The following is a 19,496-nucleotide window of genomic DNA, read 5'->3' on the forward strand; positions in this document are numbered from 1 at the left end:
ACATGACCTGAATTGCTTCAGCATAAGAATGTCTGGCTGTATATTTAGTTTTTTAAAACCTGGAGACTTGCTGTATTCTGAAATGTATGCCCCCTTGGTATAGTTTATGGTGAACACAATTTTTCTGTAGCTGCTGCTATTCAGGTGGCTTGAACGGCTCTATCTGTTTAGCCTACAATATAGTGCCAGTGCAAATGTAATTGAACAACATCAAGTCCAATCTAAAGAGTGATGGGCTTTTATGCAAGTTGCACCAATTCTGGGAATTAATTTCTGGGAGCAGTGTACGTACATAAGAACGTTGGATGTGAAAGCAAGGGTGTGACCACAAAACTCCCATCTCAGATTTCAGTGAATGAGTGGGAAATTTAATAGATTGCATTGTCCCCTTTAAAGACAGGAAGTCTCTGCTGGCACTTGCCAAGTCATTGGCATGCACGGAACAGCAATCTTACTAGCAGTTTATCTAGAATAATCTACATGGTGCAGGCCACCAGCAGTGAAGTCATTTGCTCTCTGTGCTGTTGACAGCCTTTCAACTGGTTAAACTGGCTTCCAGTAACAAGGCACTCCTAGTGCATTGGGAACAAGAGCAGATATGGTAGCTGCTACAAGCTCCAGGCTGTAATTTCCAAACGAGTGCTTTTTACAAAAATAAAACACTTAATGCCGACGAGCCAATCACCGTAACACTAACGATCCAAAGTTGTGCATCTTGATTTATGTTCCAGAGTCTCAGATTAATGCTGCCACATCAAATTGTTTTTTTCCCCCCTTTAACACCATCATTTAAAACATGCACAGACATTGATTTGACCCATAGATTTGGAGAAAGAAACACGTAAAAACATAATGTTTATTTCCCAGAGAAACTGAGAACCGATGCTTCTCATAAGTTTGATATTTACATCCTCATCCAGGACTCACTATTGCAAACGTGAGCGTAGAAACAAATATCTATTTACACTGTATAAAATTTGCATACATTAATGGATAAGCAATGCCTCATACACAGCGTTTCAATGATTGGTATTCAGTGGTCAAGTACTTACAGTATTACAATATCAAAATGTTTTTACATTTCAGATGAAATAATGCACGCATGAATGTACGCTTATTCACAACGAGATACAGATTTTCCTCTTTAGGGTTGATAAGACTGACCAATATTACAATATTGCTCATCTTGTTTCACATTCCCTATCCAAGAGGGAGTTGTTTACTTTAAACAAAATAAACTCCTCACTTAACTGTGTCTGTATTTAGCCATAATTGTTAAAAAAAGACATTCATGTATAATATAAATTTTCTTTTTACAACTATTAACTACTCTTCATAACCATGCCCAAAATGCACACACTCAAACTGAGTTTAATTGTGACAAATCTATATTAGTAAAGTGGCAGCATCTTCAGTAATAATCAAAGTCTGGTGTCAACGCTTCATTTAGTAGGTCCAACAAGGGCCACACTTGAGAGGGACTGACACACTTTGTAAGTACACACGTCAGAGAGTGTACACCTTATTCACCCTAAAAAGGAAAAAGAGTATTTAGAGTTTTAAAACTTACCAGGTTACCATACCTTTCACCCCGGGCACACATTTTTGCAGTTCTAAAAGCAACATGCTTTTTAGACCCCTGAGCAAAATTCCCACAGAAGTACCTTTAAATAAACCAGCATGAAGAGCGGATGTAAACGGTCATTGATGTACAAATCGATAATCAGTACAATTGGTTTTTTAGAAGCGGGCGACTGACTGCCACTGTTTGCCATTTCAGTTTTTTACACTTTACATAACTTTGAAAAGCAGCTGTGATGCAAGGGGGTGGATGGAGGGTATTATCTTTCTTCCCAGTCCACTGTACACAGTCCTCACGTCGCCGCAGGCTGCAGCTCTACACGGCTACGATGTTGTTCATCTCCCACTTCTGCGTGCTCTTGGTCTTGTCGCAGTCGGCGATGAACACCTTGTGCAGGACGTCGGATCGATCCAAGCACTTCCCCGTGGGCATGTGTGTGAATCTGTGGAGATCCTGCAGCAAATAAAAAAAAAAAAATTATACAGTCCAATTTTTTCTCCAGTGCTTTTGAAAATGCCTATCTATTTTAGGAGCCCTAACAGAAGAAGGGCACATAACCCAATGTCGATGACCGGCGTGAGTACATATTGCCCACGGCTGATGGGCGAGAAAACTACGAACTCTGACCTTGAAGTACTTCCACTCGGTGAACTCCTTCAGGTTGCAGTGCGTGATGATGACCGCCGAGCCGTCCGCCCCTTTGGTCAGGCACTGGTCGTACTGCATCAGCTGGTTGGCCTCGTTTATTCTGAAGAGCTGAAACGACGCAGAGCCCATTCGTATAGACGCACGAAGAAGCAAACAGTCTCGCTTTCCATTTACATTTCCGCTGGTGAAACCGCCGATCGCCAATTACAGGAGTGTGATCGGCAACAATGTCATTTTATCATGTGAAAACAATAGACAGATGTAACCAAAATCTGCAACCAATCTGAAAAGTGGTGTTTTTTTTAATGCGAAAGATGTAGCTTTACCTGATTTCCTCCCATCCTATGACAAGGCCCGATCTCCACGTTGCCCCCATTGGTGTGTCCCATGCTGTCTATGCAGTAGCTGGTTTCATAACCTCGTATCTGAAACAGAGCGCCCCGAGGCACAATCATCTCGACTGCATTCAAAACGTGAGCAAGCTACATTTTGGAAGCCGATCACCACACACTTCAAAATTGGCAGTGTAACATTTATATGAAATCTGTGTCGCAGAGGCAGGGAGTTTCTGGGGAAAGGTCACCTCTCCCCATTCCAGGTTCCTGGGGGGCAGCGGGTAGTGCTGGGGTATGTCGTAGGCGATCTCGTCCATGAACCACTTGAAGCTCTTGCAGCGGTGCTCCTCCCTGAACTTCTTCAGCTCGCTGATGTCGCCGTAGGCCAGCGTCTGCGTCTCGGGCCGGCTGGCGTAGAAGTAGTCCTTGTACTCGTCCCACCACACCTCCACCACACGCACGTAGTTCTGACAGAATGACAGAGGGAGCGTGAGGGAGTGCGGTTGGCCTGTGCTCGTTTGCCCTGCCCTAGGTTCTTCAGTAATGGTGTACTCTTACATCTGATGGGTATCGTGCGTTCCTAAAAGGCATACTATGCAGGATTTATTTTAGCTTTGCTGTGGACCTGTGTTTACAATCAAAGAAGCGTCCTTCTTTGTCAATTGTAAAATTATTGAAGGTCCACCAGTCCAAATAATCCAGTAGTTCAGCCAAGTACCAGTGGAGGACCAATCAAGGCAGGAAAACATTTTTATTGGCCCTCCTCTGAAAGCAAGCAAGTCTGAATTAAATAAATAAACAGGTAAATGAATTCGGAGTTGAGGGGCGGACTGACCTTCAGGGTGGGCGAGGAGCCCACGTGGGCAGGGGGCGGGTTCCCCTGCCAGCCCTGCAGGCGGTATATGTGCCCCACCCGGGAGCATGGCACGAACAGCAGCTTGCCCCCGCACTGCCAAATCTGGGGAGGGCGCAATGGGCGCTGCGTTACTCTTAACGTCCAAAACGATTTTCAAATGATCCAAAATGTCTCCCAGCACACCGGCAGTTTCAACAATAGCATTCGGGGAATAGCACTCTATTTCCTTCTTTCGCCATCGAAACATTTCAGTTTGGAAAAAAGCCAAGAGCATAATACCTCCTAAAGGAAGGCCTGCTAACAATAAAAACCCCATAATTGCCTTTTTAGAGCAGTAATTATATGGTCTGTTGGCTTTTTCGAATACGTAAGTTCAGTTTGTACTGAAGGTGATGAGGAGTTCCTGTTCTAACCGGGGCAAAAATTTGCAAAGCAGGCCGTCCCCTTGTTCAAAAGCAAACAAAAAGTATGCATATTCCGCGACACGCTCAGCGTAGGCATTGGCTAGCGTGTTCAGTTTAGCTTCCGGCGCTAACAAAAAAAAAAAAAAAGCATCAGCGAAAAAGGCGCGGTGCCGCTCACCTTGTAGGATATCTCAAAGTTTTCTCCTCCCCAGATCTGAAGGCCCGGGTCGTACAGGCCCAGCTCGAAGAAGAAGTCTCGCTCGATAGCGAAGAGCCCTCCGGCCATAGCAGGGGACCTGAGAGACAGAGAGCCGTCAGACCCGCCCGACAGGAACCGCCGGCGCCGAGCGGGAATTCCGCACAACCGCGAGCGCCGCGGTGCTGGGGCGGACGCAACAGGCGCTTCAAAGGACGGCTTCGCTGAGGCAAAATGGAAGGCGGGGAATCAAGCTGAGCTCAGACACAGAAAGGAATGTGAAGAATACGTTTCGCTGCCGCCGTCTGAGGTGGCTGTCATGACGATGTTTATGACCATGAGGAACTCCTACTTAAAGACTGCAGATATATATGTATATATTGTACATACGGTCTTCATTTTGCAGATACATTCAATCTGAACAGCCCAGAGATTCAATAGCTCTGCATTCCATTCAGCTTGTACGTATGTAATATATGCAAAGCCATAATCATTATAAACACAAAAGCAACTGAAGTTCAGAAGCCATATGATTCCCTGAATAAAAGTTGTAGAGAACATCAAATACATCCCAAAAATTAGTATCCATCAGGGTTGGGATCAGTCATTCGGTAAATTAATTGCATTTTTAATTCATTTTACGAAATGACTGTACTGAAATGGCACTGACCCCAAGTCTGATATTTACAGTTCCTTAGATTTCCAAAAGTAACTGGCAGAAACAGCAAGAAACAAACATTTCATTGGTGGGATTTGTTGCATTGTTAGAGAGATCAGTTCTGAATTAGTGCGACGCAAGTCATAACACAAGCACCCGTTTGAGTCAGTACGGCGTTAGAGAAGGTTCCGGCACGGCAGTAACGCCCAGAAAGCGAGGGCTTCGCGTTGCAGGGGAACATGTCAGTACGTGCTCTCGTGCAGTTTGGCGTCAAACAAACGCCTGTTAGAGGAGAGCCTTTCACCAAGCGAAATTAAAGGAGCCATGCACAGGTGGCATCCACAATACTGTATATGCAGTCATATACGGTATCTGTTGCCCTTTTAATTTTTCTGTGAATTACCGATAAGGCTCAGTTATACTTAATCTCCTCTGCTTCTCCCTGCTACTCAGCGGAATGCGCTTCCATGTCATGCTCCAGTCCCACGCTCCTCTCGCATGGCCGTCCTCGTCCCCTCCGCCTTGCGGCTCGATGTTGTAAGAATGACCGCTAATGGAATCGATCAGGGGGACCGTGCACACGGTCCTGAGGGGTTGGGGGGCGGGGTTAGCAGGCGGGGTGTCGGGGATGAGGGCGGGGCGTGCGTCGGTCAGGATGGATGGATGGATGGATGGCGGTGGGGAGGGGGGTGTCGGATGCGGTCAGTTGTGATCCATGCATGGTGGCGTGCACGGCAGGCAAACGGTGAAGAACAGATGAAAAAAAAAAAAAAAAAGGAGAGAGGGAGAGCTTAGATGTACATGTGGGAATGGGAGGGGTGCACCAGTCTGGGGGCTTTACCGATAGGGCTCGCTCAAATGCTTTCGCTTAGCCTTTTCCTGGCTGTTTAAGGGGACCCTCTTCCACAACAAACTCCAGTCCCAGGCTCCTCTGGCCAGCCCGTCTTCGTCCCCACCCTGCTGTGGCTCTATGGTATAATCATTGCCGTCTATGTAATCTATCAAAGGAACCGTGCATATGGTTCTGGAACATTAATGAGACACAACATTACAAAAAAAAACAACAAAAAAACATTAAAGTCGTCTCTGCCCACCCTACAAAACAGACAGGCCATTTCAACATCAGTGTCACAACAGTGCAACCACTACATATGAAAATGGTTTCCTTAACGAAGGTTCACTCCTAGCTGTGGCTGAATTGTAATTTATTCACACTATTACCATAGAAGGAATAAGTCCATGGTTTTCATTGCTATTAACCGCTACAAGACTATTCTCAGTCAGAACATTACAGGTAAGGTGACTCGTGCTTTGTGGGTTCTACTACCTGTCCTTGGATATGGGGGCGACCAGCGGGGCATACCAATTCACTCCCACCTCACAGTGAGCATCCAGGTAAATTAAAACCTGTGGAAAACGCAATAGTAAGATTATATTTCACGACACAGCAGGACTAGGCACAGCCTCCCTACGGGACACATCCCTACGCACACAAGCACAACCCATGTGAAAAAACAGTATACTAAGCACGCTCGATATAAACCTTAATCATACTTTATGCTTAAGTGTTTGTGGGGGTCCTACCTGGCCCACGGTGGCTTTGCGGGCCCCGATGCTCCGGGCCTGGATCAGGCCCTCGCGCCTCTCGTTGCGGAACAGCTTGACCAGGCCGTTCCACTGCTTGATGTAGTCCTCCAGCCTCTCCTTCAGGTGCACTGCAGGGACAGACCCCGCCCACACCCAACAGCATGTTTCCGTGGAGACCCACCTCTTCAGAGACTGCTTGGACAGAGCGCTGACGTAATCTAACCCTTGGACAGAGCACTGACCTACTCTAACCCTAAACATAGCTTCCCTCACTGACCCTTAAAAAAGGCTTAGGGTAATTGTGTGGACAGTAGTCGTTTGCCAATAGTGTTCTTTTTTCTTTTCTCACTAAATATGCTGATGCAATGCTATTGGAAAGCCCTTCTGTAAGTCGCTCTGTCCAAGAGCATCAGCAAATATTGTAAATGCATGTCTATGAGCTGTCTGTTAATATACATTTGATTTATGCTTGGTGAGCAGGCCCTGCTGCAAGACTTGCACAAGAGACACCAGTAACTTTGAAACACAGGAAGAGGTCTTGCGGAACAAACTCCGGGGCAGCCGAGATGGGCCTCGCTGTGCCTCTCGCTGTGCCTCACTGTGCCTCACTGGGCCTCGCTGTGCCTCACTGTGCCTTGCTGTGCTGGCACGCGAGCCTCACCTTTGTTGCTGAAGTCGTCGATCAAGACGATCTCGGCCAGGTATCTCCTGGGGGTCCGCTTGATGACGCTGTGCACCGTCCTCATCAGCGTGGACCAGCCCTCGTTGTGGAAGACGATGATCACGCTGGCAGTGAGCAGGTTCTCGTCGTAGTGCCAGAACTTGCACCTGCGAGAGGGGACGGCATCGATGGGGGGGGGGGTGGGGGGTGGTCGTTAAAGGGAGTGGGGCTGCCAGTGAGGGACCTAGGGTATAGTGTAGTATGAGATTGCTCAGAGACTGTAGGTTCAAATCCCAAGTGGGACACTGCCATTGCATCCCAGTACCAAGGAATATAGTCAGAGCCACAGCAGTGAACACAGGGCTGTACAAATGGATAATATCTAAAGCTGTATATGTATCAGACACTCTGGGTAAGGACAAGCAGTCTTGCTGAATTATAATTACCACTAAAACCAGGATCGACTGCTTATTCCAGTGCTGTGGGCACCAGTTTCTTTAGGCCTGCGTGTTTTCCCCCTCAGTAACCCTGAAAGCGTTATGTAACTAATGCTACATGCCGATCACACAGGCGCCGCGGAACCTGGAATGTGCTCGTGCCACGCGGAGCGCTCGGAATTAACGCAGCAGCCGATAGGCCGAAAGCTCCCATGTGACCTCCTTCGCTCCACGCCGAGGTGGCCCGCCCCCGCAAATGTTCACCGATTTCAATCCCACAATGCCCTGCGCACACTGAACTCGGGTATTCGGCCCTGCTTGTTACACTACGGCGGATGAAACGGCTCTTTGTGAGAGCCTGCTCCTCAGCGGCCGTGCGAGTTCCAGCGTGCCCTCGTCAGATCGAGCGAAGATCAGCGCCCCCAGGCCTGCTCGATAGCACGCCTTCCCCAAGCGGCAGGCCCTCTAATCTGCAGAGAGCAGAGGAATATTCTGCCAGACGCCACCCCCGTTTCTCAGCCTCTCCCATTTCTCAGATGCCAAAGGATCTCCATTTTCACTTTCGTTTCAGACTGCGCTGACCATTTTGTAAACAGGTCTCGGTGCCAAAAAGCACAAGGGAAAAAAGATGCAGGCTTTCTTTCCCCAGAGAGGCGCGTTCACCGCTCAAAGACTCCAGACTCACACAGGGAGCACTTGTTGAAAGGTGCATGACGACAGTATTTACAGGTTCAGCTTTATTAAACTTCCCTCCTCAGCCACCATTTCACACATTCACTTAATTACAAGATCATACAATAACCTTGGATAATCTGTGTTACCTTCACAAACCTTCAGGTTTCATGCACTACTGTTGTATTTTCAGAATTCCGTATTTTTATTTGAGCTTGGAGTGGCCTGCAGCTCATGCTTTTTACCTGATAACAATAAAGGCTTTTTTCTGCCATTAGAAAGCGGTACACTCAGATCAAAGAGCGCTTTCGAAGGCAGGCTTTCCCTGAGGGGGGAAAGGGCAGCGGAATAATTCTAGGCTGTGAGGCACAAATGAATGCAGTTTACAAAGACAACGCGCTGCAAGCAATCCGCGTAATATCATGTTTACGCAGACCCTAGGCCGAGCGTGAACACTTTCCCCGCAGAGAAGCCCGCCGTTCGCGCTGGAAATGACAGAGGAGGACCGTGTTTTGACTGGACCGGCGTGGGTGCCAGCGATAGCCGCAGCGCTAACCGGCTCCTCAGCAGGAAGAACAGTCTGTCGTTCCGCAGCTGAGGGCTGAGCTTCAATTAGCGAGTCTCTCAGTAGCGTTACAGTGCTGTTAAAAGCATGGGCGTTATTTCATCAGTGAAATATCGGGTCTGTTCCAGGGCCAGAGTGCATTTTGGCACCGGTTTTCCCCAAACTTACTGTACAGTTGGCCCACAAACTACTCAGTATGTGTCCAAAAACGATCTTTGGGTCTATTACAAATTAATTCTAAAGTGAAATTTAGTTGAATTAATTGTCTAATGTGAAATACACCAAATGTGTCCAACGAGACCCCCATTATTGCATATTAAATTAAGCTACACACTTTATCTGTTTAGCAAACGTTCTTCTTATCCAGAGCCATTTACACTGCTTACATTGCTTTTACATACAGTCCATTTATACAGCAGGATATTTACTGAGGCTCAAGGCCACAACAGCAGTGCCCCACCCTGGGAATCGAACCCGCAGCCTTTGTAATGTCCTTGACTGAATATAATGGGCAATTAAAAATACGCATTTTCCCCAAGTCAACAGGATTGCGTCTTTGGACCTTGTTTTTTTGGAAAATGAAGATGCTGATCGTTGAAACGTGTGGATGACTCGTACCCTGAGCCTACAGAGTCATCAGCGCACCTGCACAGCACTGATAAAAATAGCCCCAAAGGTGGTTAGGACTGACAGAAAAGGACTGCTTTTTAACATTGGCCATTATGCTCAGCTGCAGAGCAGCTGGGCTTGCGGGATTCAGATGAATATTCGAGCCAGCCTCAGCTGCCGTATTTAAAAGGACTGCAGGCACGTGATAACAAACGGATTAACAGCATACACTATGTGCTTATATGCTTAAAAAGCCAGGCTAGATGCTCTCACCCAGAGGAGCTTACAAAGATAAGCACATAGCCTACATGCATTCAATGTGCATTCAACAAGTCAAGCAGAAACGGTAACAGCAAAGTGCTAGTCATCAAGGCTATGCAGCTGACTTCATATACTATCCTATCTGTCAGTGCGCAGTCTCTGACTCCAATTGGCGCATTGGCGGCACCCACAAACTGCACTTCCCGGGGTTCAAAACCCTTTTCACCAAGCCCATGGAGAGTCAGTGGGTGACATCACAGTGACTTCGTCCATATTTTTTCTACAGTCCATGATCTCAACATTATTCGGATGGGCTGATCTCAAGCCATTAGCCCATCCAGACATGATGGGACTTAGGGAACCGGAGTGGGACCGGCGCAGGCAGCTGAGGTGTGCGGGTGTGTGCGTGTGCATGACTGCATGTGTGTGCGCGCGCGTGTGTGTGTGTGTGTGAAGGAGTGTGTGTGTATGCGTGTCTGCGGTGTCAGTCTCTGTCATAATTAAAAGCGGGAAAGGTCTCTGAGAACGAGGTCAGCTGTCTTCCCACCTCAAGCGCGGCTCTGATATAATGCCGCCGGAATCTTAATGGAGGCTCGTCACATTCCAGCAGTCAGGATCCCCAACCGTAACCCCGCCCCCCCCCCAAGAGTTCAGCCTCACCAGGCCTCTCACACACGCTCAAGGGGGGTGGGCTGGCCTCCAGTAACCAAGTCTGCACTTTCAAATTTTCGCTTTTTACCTTTTACATTTATGGTGTCATTATCAGGCTCTCAGGCCTAAATTCCTAATGGTGTGCTGCCCTGGGAGGGAAAGACATCATTTTGTCCACAGTTTACCATATTAAAGTTAGCCAAGAGATTTATTCATGTTTCCACTTTCTGTATTTCAAAACACCTGTGTTCTTCCATTTTGGGTACATGCCTCACAACGCTTGGCAAAAAATGTACATAACGGTACAGACGTACTGCTCAAATTTTCAATATTTCCAGTATTGTGTGGAAAAAAATTACTTCTCCTTGGCATTTTGAGAAAGCACAAAGTGTTCTTGGAAAGTTCATCTCCAAGTTACACGGTTACATAGCCCTGATGGGCCCTCCTTGATGTGCTAAAAGCTAAAGCCGACACTCTGAGCACTTGAAGAGTTGCACTTCCCAGGCCTGTTCATCATGGCCATGCTTTTAGAATGGACCAGCAGCTGTCTCTCAGCCCTTGTAATTGAAATGGCGGAGTGCATCAATATAGCCGTTTGCGTCCCGAGTTCCTGACCCTTTGGGCCTCCTGTGGAAACCACTTAATCCTTCTACATTCATAACTGCATGTTTAAAGGGGGGAGTGGGGGAGTAGCTACCATCCTCTCACATGGACAAGTGGGATACAAAATCATTCATTTATGAACTTAGGCTATATATCATAGGCCAGAGCATGAATCCACACCAGTTTAAGATGGATAGTTTTAATCTGCAGTTGTAATGTGTCGAGTTCTCGAGCACAGATGCCAGTTTTGACCTCTGTTTCTTAACCCTAACGTAAAAGAAACTGGACATTTCCCTGAAATTATACAGTGGGCACTCAAAGCCTTGCAGAAATTGAACCCGCAGTGCCATCTGCTGGACATACCCAATATTGAAGGCACAGAGTTAACAGGCAAGACAACCAAACAATCTGACAATCTACTTTACGCAATATCATAGCTCATCTGAACCATTTCTATTTTGGTTATCTGGCTCCAGACATTGAAAGCAATGTCCTGGCCTCCTATTATATTAGCACAGAAATAGATTTAGAAAGGAACTTGCAGTAATTTGGAGTAGTGCCTTTTTGTGCATTTGGGAAATCACAAGGGCTACAGTGAAACTGGTTTCATTCGAGCGGAAGAGCATTTCCTTCCTAAACGGCTGCCTGTGGGGAGGGCAAAAGCTACTTGCACGAGATATAATCACAAGCAGCGTGTTTCAGACAGCATTAAGTGTTGTGATGAGACAGGAACAGAACAGATTTATACAGAAAAAATATGAGCACTGTACAATAACAGAACCTGGGAGGAAGTGGCTAATGTTTGAATCTAATCCCAGTGAGTCTATCTGAATGAGAAATGTAACACAATAAAATGACTGAAGAGTTTAACCCTTTAAGGGTACATTTTTTGGAATGTTTCTTTTCAAAATTCTAAGTCAGTGTTCCAGAACTGAATTGCTTTCAACTACCAGTAGTGAATGGAATGTTGGAATTGGAATGTTCCGTTAAGAACATTCTAATCACGTATTTGTGATCTTACACCTTAAACGGTTCAATTCCCTTATATGGAATGTGTAAAACACCTTACCCTAAATAAAAATGGTCTATGCCTGACTTGTATTATTTCACCATATTTTAGATGTCACCAGGATTGCAAAAACAACCCCTTGTGCTCCTGGCCAAGAACCTGCCATTCATGCAATGACTGTACTTCATACAATGCCTGTGTCAGACATAGTGTGCATACTAGACTAATCTAATATCGATTTACATTTCCAGGTACGCTGCCATGAGCTCACGTGAGATAAGATATTAAGTGATAACCTCCGACAGAATGGCAGCAGCATAGCCACATTGTTTTCACATAACTTATTTATACATAACATACAACAGGAATACAACAGGAAAAGTGCTGAGACAGTTCTGATAAAGTGCCCTGCTGGGAGTTTTGGTAACAGAACCTGCGGCCTTCTGTCAGCTAGCCCACTTGTTTACTCAGTTTACCATGCTATCCTACTGCAGGGTTACGGTGAGCTGTCGACTGCGTGAGTGTTAGCGTTAGCATTAGCAGGGCCTCCGCAGTGGGCCAGTGTTGCGCACTGGGCCCTTTCCGCTGCGTTTACTGCGCGGGCGCGTTAGCCGCAGCGCGTTCTAAGAGAGCGAGCAGTGCTGACTCTCCTGTGAGCTCCACAGAGGAGGCCTTTGTTCACAGCCTGGCTTAAAGCCCACGGTCTGCGCGAGTCTCCTGCTCCTACTCCTGACGGTGTAGGCCTGTGGCACACAAAGGCACAGTCCTTCCCACGATTTCTCTGAATCACAAACCCCACATCCTTACGTTTGGAACGGCCAAATGTATATCAGAGCTCATAACTGGCCCCTTGGCTGTGGGTTCGAGAGAGTTCAGAAGAGCACCTACTTGACTCCAAAACACTTGACGCTAAGATCCACTGCTTATCACAGTGCAGCCTTCAATTCAGGCTCACACAGAGCTCAGCAGGAGGAGGACTCTTAATGTGCAGCTTAGACGGACTTGCAGGTTCCCCGATCGACCAGTAGGGGTCACCAGAGGACCATAAGGTGCAGACCGTGCCATTACGTGTTGCCCTGTGGGGCTACTGGCCACAGTGAGAATTTGGGGCCCATCCCTGTGTCAGAACGGTGCCTAAACTGGACGAGGCACTCGGCAGCCCCGCACACAATCCACATTTCCATACGCATGCACATGTGCTACATGCATGTACACATACTCAAACTCACACACACTGGTAGCCTGGCCCATGTATGTGAACCATGGGGAGTCTTATAATACAATTTATTTAAGTACCTGCAAGAAGTACAAATAAAATCTGGCTACGCCTGTATGTAGCCTAAGCATCCCGAGGACCATGTAAAAGTCTCCACATCCGCTGTCAGAATCAGCAAGTTGGCAAGGCCATCCCCCGCCCGCTACTTACTCAGTGAGTGAGAGAGGCACTCATTTCTGTTTACGGGGCTGCTTATCAGCTCTGGGAAAGCCATTAAACCGCATCAGGATAAGACGTATTATTATAAAACAAAGGCCACTGGCGGTCACACTGACCCATTACTTGTGGGAGACGAGACAAATTTATCAAGAACCTTACCATTCTGTAACCTTGACCACATCTCTTTATGTTCTTTAAATTATTTAGAGAGCTTTCCCGTCTCTAGCATCTGTCTTAACCAACCAATCTCCCCCGAAACACACCGAAACCAGGAGAATGGGGCGGGTCAAGCTCCGTTTGGTCCAAAGATGATCGCAGCCCAATGCTCGGAGTGGTCCAAGGCCTGGGTCCAATGATGGTCCTTCACTTTGATTCACAATTACATGCAAGTGTTTTTTTCTTCACAAACACATGGCACTGTACTTGATCTGACTGAAGCTCTTCTGAACTCGAGCACTAGTGATGGATTTCCAGCCATGTTAAATGTGCCTACTCTAGCGTAAGAGCATCTGCTGAATTGCTAAATCGTGAAAACGTAATTGTAAACCACGGAGAGAAGCACAGCTTGCACTTCGGATATTTCTAAGTCAACAAGACCAAGTCAAAACCTAGCATATGGATGGATCTAACACACTTCATAACTTGGCCGACCAATGGCGTAACTTCATCACTCAGTCACAGACATACGCGTTTGTAGGGCTGGCCCCACTGTTGCAGTCCAGCCAAAAATCTCGAAGGACAAATGAATGGAACCCAGGCCACAGGTCTCACGGTGAAACAAGAGTTTCTGACTTTCAAATGACGAGATTAACCACTGTTGTGACACTGTAGTTCTGTTAATTTAGTGACACTTCCTTGTTTGTTTGTGGGTTGAGCTCTTGTACTACAAGGCACGGACTGCAAAGCAAACATAAAAGCACCACAGGAAGGGACGCCTGTTACGTTTCCCCATTCTGAGCGTCATATGAACGCAGAATTTAAAGCAGAGCTTTAATCGACCGCAGACGGTCCTGTTTGAGCTAACCCCGGCTGGCCCAGCCTGCTCGACAGCCCAACCGCTTCAACCGTCTGAAATGGAGGAGAGAGTGCAGTTTAGAAACGGGCATGTCACATGACTCATCCCAGCTGTTCAGTGACGCCGGGCTATCGCTAAATCTGACAGAGCGTGTCACAGCCTGCCCAATGGCAAGTCAGTTTTTAGTGGTGTGACACAGTTTACCAATTTCTATTCCTTTATTTATTATTTTAATTATTTTTTTTTAAAACAGAAAACCAATGGCTTCTTATCCTTTGAGATATGACATGCTGAGACTCCTGTGTTGGAGTCACAGGCCCACGAAGAAACGCGGCGAGCGCAGTCAGGACCTTGCTCCCTGTCTCTTAACTCAACTCAACTCGCTGCGAGAGTAGAGAGCGATCATACAGTACGCCGCAAACGAGGGATTTTACAGCCATTTTTATAACCGCGTTTTATAACGGCTATTACGGTTTAATGAGGTTCCAGTGCTCGGTCAGACCTCCCAAGTGCCTGTGGCCAAGCTGTTAAGAGGGAGCGCAGGGTCATGATCCAGGGCTCGGAAACACTACCCTGAAAACACTTACTTTATTAAGACCATAAAATAATCATGGCGAAGGCCCTGGAAGTTTTTAAATGCTTTATTCTTAGAGGTGAGGTGTTAAAAGGCACTTGGGTGGATACCATGAGGGAATTAAAGTTAAGTGTCCGGTTGGATGTAGGCTTTGGCCTGAATCATTTCTAAATTAGCCACGAGACAGATGTTTTCTTAGTCTGTGAAAACCTACAAATACTTGCTCACTGTTTTTTTTAATGGACAAATTTTGAATTCCAGATGATCCCACTGTCCCAAAAACAAACAAATGAATGACTGAATGAATGAATGAATGAATGCATGAATGCATGAATGAATGAACAAAACCGGCCTAAACAGGACAAGCCCAATGGCTTAAGCAATATGACTGCAGGGAACACAGTCGGGCAGTAAAGGTCATGTTTGTCATTACACACTGTGACTCCGGATTGCTTGAAAATAGCTGGTTAATAACCTGCTGAGCAGCACCCATTCCAATCCAGGGCAGAGGAGCCCAAATATAACCTGTATATGCAAGAGAAAAGACGAGAAACACGGGCCTGCCAAACTGGACTGACCTGTGAAAGTACTACTGCCTCAGCCAGGCTAACGCTCAGCACTATAACAACAAACGTACAGCGCATGTCAAAATGAAAACAGAAAACGTGAACAAAAGACTGACCTACAGACGGATGTATGGACAAACTGATAGATAGATAGATAGATACAAGCTACATGGGGCAGCAATATTAGTCATACAAGCAGCACAACAGCAAAGTACGGCACCATTAACAACCTGAAAGCTTTGACATTTTGCAGCGGGCAAAGTCTGCTCTCATTTCCTCAGCGAGACTGTTGCGTATAGGCAGCCAATCACAGCGGCGGAAGGCTCGTCAATCCTGCCGTCGCCCGGTTACGTCTCAGCCTTCGTGCGGCAAGTCAGCGGTGGCTTCATCGTTTTCAAAAAGCCACCACTCCTAGATTTCAATCAATCATTTACCCCGAGCCCACGCTGCTCGGCTGGTGACACACCTGTTCGCAGAGGAACTCCACCCTTCGTCACCATGTGCATGGTGAGAAACGTGTCAGCAGCCCATAGTCTTTTGAATGAACCCAATGGCGTTTCAGTTCAGACACCACCACCTTCAGTACTACACTTACTGTTTCTCTTTACTGTCAGAACAGCAACATTCATTCAGCTTCACATGGCCTAGAAACTCATTCCTAACAGAAGCTCAACCTTTCACCTTTCGCACAAGACAATGCAACTCCGTGGCTTTGGGGGAAATCCAATAGCAGAAATTTGCCGGAATATACAAGCTGCAAAATGGTTGACATTCTTCCCTTGTAAAACAGGTCTTCTGAGCAAGCACAGCAGTGCTGCTGCCGATGTGCACGACTTAGGTAAAGCAAATATAACGCTTGTCACTGAAACTACACAAATGCCTTGAGGAAAAAAAGGCCGGTTGAGGAATTCATGATGAATTTCAAGTTGGCTTAAACTAAACAAAGCAAAAACCTAAACAGGAGAGCTGTAATGTTTTCATCAAAAAGCCTAAAACTTTACACCTAAAACTAGAAGAAAACTGTGACCTAAAACAAGGACAAACATCTGTAACCCCACACAATGTTCTAAAGCTGTAAGGTACACCTCAAAACGTATATTAAATACTTCAGAGGCACAGTATCTAGCTGATTTTGTTTTCCAAGTCAGAAGAAAGAACTAGGCATGCCGAGTACTGTGGTGTTCGTGCCCAGTCAGCTCACTGACATAGCACTCAGCCCAATGGTCACTGGGGCCATATCCAACATCTGTCGCACATAAAGCATAAAATCAAAATGGGGTCAGAGCAGGTGAAAAACCGTCTGAGACCGTAGCCTGGCATCTCTCTTTGGCAGCACTGAGACACTCGCATATAAACACAGAAACAAGCAAACTGGGTCACTAGGTAGTTTACGGCTGAGTACCTTTTTACGACTAACACAAGGTGATGGTTGTGTGGATGCTGCTCTTTTTATGACTAACTCAAGGCGATGGTTGTGCGGATGCTACTCTGAATGGAAACTTTGGCCAATTTCAGCCAGTCGCAGCTCCGGCACTTTCCAACATTGTAAACATATTATGTCCTATCAGAGCAGCTGTACTAGTCTATACTGAATCATTGTATATCCAATCACAGCTCCTGTACTAGCCTATAATTTAAACATTGTATGTCTAATCACAGCTTCTGTACTAGCCTATGATGGAACAAATTACGATCACTCACAGCTACTGTACTGGTCTAGACTGAAACAAATTATAAAGCCACAGCTCCTGTACAAGACCATAACAAGCTGTTTCCTGTGTTTTTCCCTGCTGGTGGAACCACCACATGAAGTAGGCCATGACATGAGATTAGGAGCCCACGCACTGTTAGCCCACAGAACAACACCTGGAGCAGCAAACTTAAGCAGCAGGTATGTTTTGCAAGACAACCTAACCACACGCCGAGAGGGGGGGGGGGGGGGTGGACTGTGGCAATACTCACTCTTCATGTCTTATGTCGCTAATGGTGCGGTCCAGGGAGATCATGTCACTGGCCACCATGTTGAAGCCAAACTCTTTGATGCTGGTCTGCACGGCATCTTTGTACTCAGCACCGAGGACGAAAGCTTTGGCGCCCTCCCCTGGTCCGTTGGGGATGCCTTGGGGTTCGGGCTCCTTGGGTTCGAAGTTCCCTAATGTGCCGCGCCTCAGGACCGGGTCAGAGTAGGCGTTGGTGTGAGGCTTAAAGGTGATGTACTGCTTCTGCATGATGTTCTGCTGGTTCTGCGCCCCGCCCTTGGGGTTCTGGTCAGGGCCCTTTTTCCCCTCATTCTTCAGACGGATGGACTCCAGATCCACTTCCACGCCTTCCACCCGAGGCCAAGGAACGATGGGCTTCAACTGGTCCACTATATCATTTTTGGCATTGGGTAACGCTCCATCTCTAGAATCCTGAAAAAAAGCGAAGGAGAAGTAAAACCAATAGTTGTTTTCAGTGCCTCCACAAACATGTACTTCTCATACACCAATATAAGGCCATTCATAGGTTTTTTTTTTCTCCAACTCAAGAGAGAACGAACCAAAGCATAATTACCAAGGCCTGGACATTCCCACATTTGATTGTGACTTAAATGTACCATACATACTTCAAAATGCTCAATACATACACAGTTCATACAATTAGTAGTTACTGACATTCAAAAGACAGAATTCATGGCACTAAAAGGAAATAGGCATACGACACATGAACACGTTTTTGGTGCGTGTTAACTGCAAACCCCAGCAACACCAAATCAATAAAAAAACGCATTTTTAGACGCACAAGCTAAATCTGCAGTAAATTCAAGCTTTTGGGGCAGCTACTTTTGTTTGCAGTTAGTTACGTAGCCAATATCCACATGGCAGGCTTAACCACAGTCAATGAACGTGTTCTTTCTAAGTCTGCTGCATCAGCAACTGTGCTAATCCCTGTAGACCATCCTGACAGCATTTGCTTCAGCTAAAAACGCATTGAAACCGGGTACCTAGCTAGCTAGCTGCACAAGGCAATGCATGCCTTTTTCGTTGGACATAAAGAGCAGCAATAAGGCAAAACAACAATACCAGTGCTTCATTTGCCCTGCATTAGCAGCGTTTCATTTCTTATTTATTATTTTATCTGACGGCTTTAACAATATTTGTGCAGCGAAGTATGACCGATGATCCTGTCATGCAGCATAGGTTTCTGTCAACCCTAGCTAGCCAACCTTACTGTTTTAGCAAAATATGCAGAACATACTGATTGCCTGTTATTTTCTGTTATGATGAGGCCATGCTAGACAGTAAACCGGCTAGCTAGCTCCAACATTCATTACTGTATCGATAGCGTACACAAATCGTATCAGTGTCATATTCCACTCTCAGTAACACGGTAGCTACAAGCTAGCTAACTGGCTATAACGACCCATTTCTGAAGTGGTAACTGGCTAGCTTGTGGGCTAACATAGAAGACGGAGAGATCTCCATGACAACGACCCGGACTAGCTAGCCTGTCGGCTAACGTTAGCTAGCTAACTAGCGAAAAAGCTCGCATGACAAATATAGCTATATGTTTAAATTCGAGATTATTTTCAAATGAACACAAACCAATGTAAAAATGCATCATAATTTAGCCCAGAGAAACGGATACCTACCGCTTTACCGAAAGGGTTATCGTCGCTCGGTTTCGGTGAAAGAGAAGACCAAAGCACAACCAGACCTAAAAAGGTGCCAATGACTATTAGACTACGAAGAATAAATCCTACTTTCAATCTCATTTTGAGGATAACTATCTATCCAGCGTGCTGGCTACAGTGACAGAATGAGCGGCCGTGGCGCCCCTGTCCGTCCACACGCAGATTCCCCTGCCTCTCTCTCCCGATCGAATCCCTCTTAGCACACACGGACGGTCTCTCTGCTACTGCCCCCCTCTGTCACGCCGCCTTGCGATCTGAAGTTTTCGGCACTTCCAAACGACAGCAAACTCTTCCCAATCTCATCGGCGCTGTATCCACGCCTGCAGCTCGTTCACACGGATGTAAAGCCCCGAACCAGGAAGCCACAGGCAGGTTTAATAAATTGCAGGTTTTAAATTCAAGCAGAAAACTGGTTTCAAGCCAAGGACCTCCTCACATGAGAACAGAACTGAACTTGTGTTAAATACTTTTAGCTAGCCCTAATATCTTCTGTCTGCTG

General features: G+C 46.4%; 1 protein-coding gene across 3 annotated transcripts; it reads right to left on the minus strand.

Annotated features, from left to right (window-relative positions):
- Positions 1-842: 842 nt before the first annotated feature.
- galnt7 (UDP-N-acetyl-alpha-D-galactosamine: polypeptide N-acetylgalactosaminyltransferase 7) lies at positions 843-19,353 on the minus strand. 3 transcript variants are annotated; one of them, XM_064335098.1, is made up of 12 exons: positions 18,956-19,353; positions 17,287-17,735; positions 6,928-7,094; positions 6,264-6,394; positions 6,007-6,086; positions 5,083-5,265; positions 4,004-4,121; positions 3,401-3,523; positions 2,814-3,032; positions 2,557-2,655; positions 2,210-2,338; positions 843-2,035 (listed from the first exon to the last, which is right to left on the minus strand). In XM_064335098.1, the coding sequence occupies exons 1-12, from the start codon at positions 19,076-19,078 to the stop codon at positions 1,898-1,900; spliced, it is 1,959 nt and encodes a 652-aa protein (XP_064191168.1). In that variant the 5' UTR covers positions 19,079-19,353; the 3' UTR covers positions 843-1,897. The 3 variants fall into 3 exon arrangements, with proteins under 3 accessions (XP_064191168.1, XP_064191167.1, XP_064191169.1); XM_064335097.1 differs by lacking the exon at positions 5,083-5,265 and adding an exon at positions 5,521-5,703 and having other exon boundaries at positions 18,956-19,352; XM_064335099.1 differs by lacking the exons at positions 5,083-5,265; positions 18,956-19,353 and adding exons at positions 5,521-5,703; positions 18,562-18,708.
- Positions 19,354-19,496: the final 143 nt, after the last annotated feature.

The sequence above is a fragment of the Anguilla rostrata genome, chromosome 5 (genome assembly GCF_018555375.3).
Source record: "Anguilla rostrata isolate EN2019 chromosome 5, ASM1855537v3, whole genome shotgun sequence".
Taxonomy (NCBI): domain Eukaryota; kingdom Metazoa; phylum Chordata; class Actinopteri; order Anguilliformes; family Anguillidae; genus Anguilla; species Anguilla rostrata.

What these genes read in the sequence shown, in the direction of transcription:
- galnt7 (XM_064335098.1), bottom strand. Translation starts at nt 19,078, where the DNA reads ATGAGATTGAAAGTAGGATTTATTCTTCGTAGTCTAATAGTCATTGGC. An exon ending in ACTTTGAGATATCCTACAAG is followed by an intron (nt 3,524 to 4,003) that starts GTGAGCGGCACC and finishes CGCCCTCCCCAG; the next exon opens with ATTTGGCAGTGCGGGGGCAA. An exon ending in CCGAGTGGAAGTACTTCAAG is followed by an intron (nt 2,036 to 2,209) that starts GTCAGAGTTCGT and finishes TATTTGCTGCAG; the next exon opens with GATCTCCACAGATTCACACA.